Source organism: Protomyctophum parallelum, assembly GCF_964188405.1.
Source record: "Protomyctophum parallelum genome assembly, chromosome: 17".
Classification (NCBI taxonomy): Eukaryota; Metazoa; Chordata; class Actinopteri; order Myctophiformes; family Myctophidae; genus Protomyctophum; species Protomyctophum parallelum.
Genome location: NC_139719.1, coordinates 12,055,171 through 12,061,967, shown reverse-complemented (window position 1 = coordinate 12,061,967; position 6,797 = coordinate 12,055,171). Strand labels below are relative to the sequence as shown.

The window sequence follows — 6,797 nt, the reverse complement described above, 5'->3', positions numbered from 1 at the left end:
GTGCTTCGCAATGTGATGCTTTTTGAGCTTCTAGATCTTCTATTTTTACTTTTTTTAAGTGAAAGTGGTGTGTGTCTGTGGATTTTACAAATATGTAATCAGGTAAAAGTATTCGAGCTTGGGACTAAATAATAACCTCGGATGCATTGGAACACAGGTTATTCCCCTTAATTTCCTGAAAAGTAATCTCAAACATATAATGTATAATTTATTATCACACACTTGACTAGTCTAAGTCCACACTATTTATCCATAATGTATAAATGATAGATAAGGGGTCAGGACAACGAGGCCTTTTCGTGGAGGGGTCAGAATGAAACTTGGACTTAGACTGTTTTTCGTCTGTGGTACTATTATCCCTACATCAGATAGACGGATACTGTAAATTATTGTAATGTGAGGTGAGCTTGAATGTTTACATTAAGACTGTCTTTACCTTTCAGTACTACAGGGCCAGAGTACGCCCGCTTTTGAGTGACCAAGAACGATCGTAAGTCACTGCAGGAGCTTCAGTCACTGTCTCATACAACTTGCTTCCTCTCTTCCCTTGTGCACTTTAATTTTCACAAATCACAAGTGCTTCATTTTCACTGGCTTCATGTACTATACTTGGGGTTTCTACTTGGGGGTTTCTTTATTTTCATAACATTTGTTTCAATGTTCACTTAACCTAAAGTTCTGCACCCAATGGCATTTTTCACTTGTGAAAATGATGTTGCATGTTAATTGAGCACCATCATCGTACCGTATAGATAACAGTTATTATCTTGTGTTTTGCATTCTTTAGTTGATTAAACTGAATTTATCAAATTCCTAGCTTTTTATGCAAATGAAGTCTTCAAGCACAAAAAGATAGGAATTAAGTGTACCACCAACCACTTTAATCCAAATGTGTGCTTGAAGTGCACAACCAACCACTTTGGGCATGTCATTCGATTGGCAGAATACTTCAGAAATAGTGGAAATAGCCGATCTACTATACAAACTCAATGCAAGCTTGTAGATCCGCTTTATTATTATTATTATTAATATTATTTATTTATTTATTTTACGCAATATAGTAAGAGGTTAAATAACACCACTTTTCACTCTGTACAGTAACTTAACCACTTGAACCCCTGCAGTGTTCATATTCTGGAGGGGGAGGGGGGCATTGGCCAGAAATAGTAGATCTACAAGGTCACAATGTGTTGTTGCAAAGCATTGTGAGCCTGTAAGTCAGCACTTTTTTGGAGAAGAGATTTGTAGTTGAAACTTGAAAGTGGTCAAAGTACAGACATAGCTAGATCATGTCCAGCTCTCTCTATAAGAGGTTCACCATGTTTCACGTTGTCTACCTCATCCCAGCGTGGAGTCAACCAGTGATCCAGTGGTGGAGCAGGAGCACTCCTAAAGACGTGAGGTTAGGAGCGCCCACCCAGCCACTGTTGAAGATGATGAACACCTCCAAACCCTCGCTGATGAAGGACTGTATTGACTCATCCCATGCAGCACCATGATAGATCCACCTCAGGTCCCTGCTAGAAAAAAACAAAAAACCACTAGGGCTGTCACGATTAAATATTTATGTTGACGGTTCATTTTCACGATTAATTGCGATTGATTAACGATTACATTTTATACATTGAACATTGGAATGTTACAATTTGTATTTCTGTTTGCCTTTTAGGCTTCATAATCACAAATTGCAAAGGGCATATAATTATGACAAATAACTTAAATATAGAAAGAAATCTCTGACACCTCTAATCATTTTTATATTGTTTTCTTTCCCCAAAAAATACATGAAAATGTATGGACATTTTTCAACATGGAAACAATTGGCGATTATGCAAAAATAATTGTGATTATCGCAAATAATTGCGATTAGACCATTATGTAATAATTGTGACGGGCCTATACCATACCCCTGCATCCTGCTGTCCCACCCATTGAGAGCCTTCATTCCAGCATTTTCTACTACACCAATGTAGTTCTGTAAATATGAAAATAACCCATGTCATGCACACATGATCAATGTCTATTATTGGGACTATGAGGACTGCATGGACCAGGACATGGACCAGGACATGCAGCATACCTTTTTTTTTGGCTCGGCTCTTGTGATTTCCACTGAATCGCAGGTCGTTCCTCACGAATGGAGCTTCAGTCGTTACTGTGTGGTGCGTGCTGCTGGGTACGGTAGATCACTCTGACCGTCTTTCAGCCTACTGTGTGCTGCTGGGTACAGTAGTCTTTCAGCCTGACAACTTGCTGGTGGCGTGTGTTGAAAAAAATGGCTTCTTCCTCCAGCCTTTGTATACAATTATCATTTTCAGGACTGCTTTTTTCTCTTCTTCTTCAGTTATATTAGCCAACTGTTTATGTGACATTCTTGAATATGATTAATGCTCTACTGTAAAAATATAGAGTTCAAGATCAAGAATTGTGATCGCATGACATCAGTATCTCCCTGATCTTCATCCTGTGAAGGTAAAAAGTAAGAGGGGAAACCCTCTGCGCACACACGCTCTCTCTCTCTCTCTCTCTCTCTCTCTCTCTCTCTCTCTCTCTCTCTCTCTCTCTCTCTCTCTCTCTCTCTCTCATGCATTTCAGAAACACAGCTTCAGAATCTTCAGTTGACCCATGAGGCACACAGCCTTCTTTCACAATCTCTGTTTTGTTCAGTTTGTAGATCAAATTTTTTTTCCCATCTCAGATTGGACCTCAACAAAGCCACCTTCCCTGACTGACAGTGGCTTGTTCCTCCACTCTTATTAGGGCCAATATTAGAGAAGCTGGATTGATTAATTTGGTTAATGGCAAATGTTCTTCTGTCACACTGCTGGGCCGTGGTGGCGAGATTCGTTTACCCAGTGAGTTCTTGACAATTCTGAACTGTGGCAGCCTTATCACTATACCTTTATCTTTTTTGTAACCAGGCAACCCACATGGCATCCTCTGTTTAAACGTTTGGCCTTTTCATTTGCATGTAAGCACGTCACAGGTTTTTGTCTGCTTCTGTCTGGAGAAGCCTGTGGTGTTACGCGTTCACACAGTTAGGCAACAGTCTCTTTGTGCTGGCCTCACAAGATCAGCTTTTAAAATATGTTCTCGTCTCAATTGTTAAATTGAACTCTTAGCTATACTGTACATCATTACAACATCTTAAAAATAACAATTTAACCACCACTGTGATGCTGTAGTTTCGACAATGGCCTTTAACTTATCTTGCCTGAGTGAGTTTGACTGCCAAAGGGTTTTACGACATGCTAATGAGAAAAGCTGGCCTCCTCTCTGTCCACTCGACTCTTCTGTCTGTTGCTGAGAGACAACCGAGAAGTCACCCTGGAAGGCGTTCAAACAGAACGGAGGGGCAAGACAAGGCCTTTAAAACAATGACACCGCCATAACTCAGTGTCCAGGGCCTTATAGGACAATAGAGGAGGAGGAGGAGGATTGGGGGTGGGTGGGTAGAAAAGTAAGAGCTTTTAAATGGAGAGAAACAAGAGCATGAGCATATCTGTTGAGAGAGAGAGATAGACTTGGACAGACAGGTTTGGTCTTCTTAAGGCGAGGGAAGGATGAAAAGATGAACTAGTGAAACTTTCAAATTCCGATGACTTCAACGAGGACACTGAAAGTCATATGGTGCCTAGATGGTAGAGGCTAGGAAGAAGGCAGATAAACGGAGAGGATGTGACATGGATGGAGGGAGTGTGTGGATGTCTGCTAGGCTCCAGCAGTGAGCTACGTACTGTAGCCATTTAATTCATTCTCTTGTGGAAGATGACACACACAACTGATTTTCAAAACCTGGCTCTGGTGTTGTGGACTCTATGCATGGTTTTGATCACCACCACTACTGGAGGTGAGAAAGCTTCATGGAACATTGATTATAGGCTCGATTGAGCCTTTTGAAATTAAAGTACCAAATGTAAAAGTACTAATTGTGCAGAATGTCTCATTTAAAGTTTTCACATGTGTACTAATCTTTTGAAAATAGCAGAACGACAAGCTCGCAGTGCATCACATCGCAACTTATTGTGAGCTTGTAGATCTGCTATTTTCAAATGGCTGAAATGTAGGGCTGAAGTGGTTAATGCATGTTTTGTAATAATCAAAATCTACAAAGTAACTAACTTGTAACTGAAGTTTTCAAAAAATTGCAGTGGAGTAAAAGTACACTATTTGGATCCGAGATGTCGTGGAGTAGAAGTAATTATTGGAAATTGGAAATACTCAAGTAAAGTACAAATACCTCACAATTGTACTTAAGTACAGTACTTGGGTAAATGTATGTGTCACTTTACACCACTGTACAAGTGTAGTACCTGGCTATACAATCTCTTAGGTCAGAAACCAAATGGACCCTTATTTAAAGGTTTTGACATTCATTTTCATTTATTTTTATTTATATTTTTTTTTTTAGGTTTTATGACCTCAATTACACCCAAAAAACCTGAACTTTGAACATTCAGTGGACTTTCTGTGGTCTGAAGTTTTCTTTGGGTTTTTTTGGGCCTTTTGAGCTACAATGAAAACAGGCAACACAGTGAAACAGTGACATCTGCTGGCAAATCCCATTGACATATATGGGATTTGCAGTAAGTGATGTCACTTACTGCCAGAAAACCCCAGATCACAGAAAATCTACTGAATGTTAAAAGTTCATGTTTTTTGGGTGCAATTGAGATTAGAAAACCTAAAAAAAACAAGAACAATTCCAAAACCTTTTTTTAAATGTCACAATCCCTTTAATATATCTTATTTAATAATAATTAATTCATAATTTAATAAATCTTATTTAATAGATTCTTGAGAGATCTAATAAGGGTAAAAGGAAACTAAATGGGTCCATTTGGTTTCATTTTTACGCTCTCAAGAGTAAAATTATTGTTTAAAATCTGCATTACTTAATTTCCAAGAAGTCTACACAATTAGAGAATGTAGAAGAATTGATATTTTGATCGTTTGCCAAAAGCATGGAATTGTAGAGAAAATCTCATCCAACGACAACAAAATATTCTTTAGTTTTGGGTCTGCAAGTCTAAATCTCATCAAATGGTGGTCCGTGGCTCAAATGCTGAATAAATAATGGGCCTCGATATGAAAAGGGTTGAAAACCACAGTCTTAGGTCATATATGTCAGATATAGCCTACCAAACGTAATCCTCAACACTACTGGCTATTGAATTTGATTGAGTGGATCCAGAATGCTATAATGCCTAACATAACACATGGCTTACTTATTCTCAATATGGGAAGGCTAGGATAAGAATTGATTGATTGAGTGATTGATTGATTGATTGATTGAGGTCAATATGCAGACTCTGAGGATAAAACCAGTAAACATCAGTTTATATCAGGTCCTCCATTTTCAATTAATCCGAACATTTAAAGACATACAAATATTATACACAAAAAAATGAAATCATCATCATATATACAGTTAAAAAAAACAAAAGGTGCCAGTTTCAAATTGCGAATTGTAAGTGTTCTTTGAGAGCAGTTTTGAAGGAGTCTAGGGATATTGGAACGGCTGTTTGTAGGGGGTTCCACATTTTTGAAATTATCAGCCTTCTTCTATATGACATTATCAACAGCTCCTGGTTGTTTTACAGATGAAGTCCCTTGTCCGAGAGGTGGTCAAATCCATTTGACCAGCATGCGATGCTACTGGCTCTCTGAAGCAGCATTGTCCTGGACAGAAGCACTGGACGTGTGCAGAGAAACCCAGGGAGGGGATCTAGCTGCTGTGGACTCTCCTGAAACACAGAACTTTATCCACTACTCCTTTCCAGTGTGAGTAAATGTGGGATTATTACTGGATATATTATGGATTAATTAATCAATCTAATTTAATACCATTGATTGATTGATTGATTGATTACTTTAGTAGGGAGAAATGTACAGTGCAGAGTATACAGACTCTAAAAGTCCTTGTGGTCTTGTTTCCATTCAGGTCCTGGATATTCAATTCATAATCATGAAAAATAGAAGGTTGGGGGAAAAGGGAAGGGGGTTATGAAGAGGTGCACCGGGGGGTATATAGTCACTTGACTAAGGGTGGAGCGATCATTTCCTGTCCCTTTGGCCTGCTCAAAGGTGCATTTTCAGGCCTTCTATAAATATTAGTTTCGAACTGTCTTTATACAGCTTCCTGTTGCTCTGTTTGAGCGTCCTTTGTTGTATCTGTTTGCATAGGAAAGCCAGTGTGTGGCTATGGGGGCGCAGAGGAGCCGGAGAAGGGGGGGACCATCCGAACAGTGGGGGTGAAGGTCCCCAAATGAGTCCCCACTGGTCGCCGGACGATGGCAGTGAAAGTCCCGCCCTAGGAGACTGCACTCAGATGGCTTTGGGTACGATGGGACAGCAGAGGAGCTCCAGGTGTGGCGGAGAGTACATTTTCCTCTGTGAGAAACAAGTCACAGGTATTAAAGAACGCAATTAATTGTTTATTAATTATCACTAATGAGAAAACACCTGTAGGTGTGTATGCTTTGACAGACGGCAGCAAATGCTAGCTGGTCTTTACAGGTTTGACAATAAATGGGTATGATGTTGTGCATCAAACACTGTATAGGTAGGCGGTGAGCCAAGCCTCTAAAACATTAATTTAATGTATCACTAGTGAGGAAGTAACTTATTTTTGGAAATTAGTTTCAGGGCGGCAGTGGCTCAGGCCAGGGGTAGGGTGACCGGATGGGTTCAAACCCTCGGGCTCCCCCAGAGTTGGTGTCAAAGTGTCCTGAACCCTTGGTTGGTGCCTGCATGGCTGAATGTAATATGCACAATCTGTGTAAAGCGCTTTAAAT

General features: G+C 39.7%; 1 protein-coding gene across 1 annotated transcript in view; it reads left to right on the top strand.

The window, feature by feature from the left end:
- Positions 1–1,319: 1,319 nt before the first annotated feature.
- The window catches only part of pkd1b (polycystic kidney disease 1b), a gene marked incomplete at both ends in the record, with an annotated part of 52,450 nt that continues 46,972 nt past the window's right edge, over positions 1,320–6,797 (top strand). Inside the window, 3 exons of the mRNA XM_083787460.1 lie at positions 1,320–1,470; positions 5,604–5,784; positions 6,187–6,413. Of these exons, the coding sequence (XP_083643586.1) occupies positions 1,320–1,470; positions 5,604–5,784; positions 6,187–6,413 (559 nt within the window). The remainder of the gene's footprint in view (positions 1,471–5,603; positions 5,785–6,186; positions 6,414–6,797) is intronic.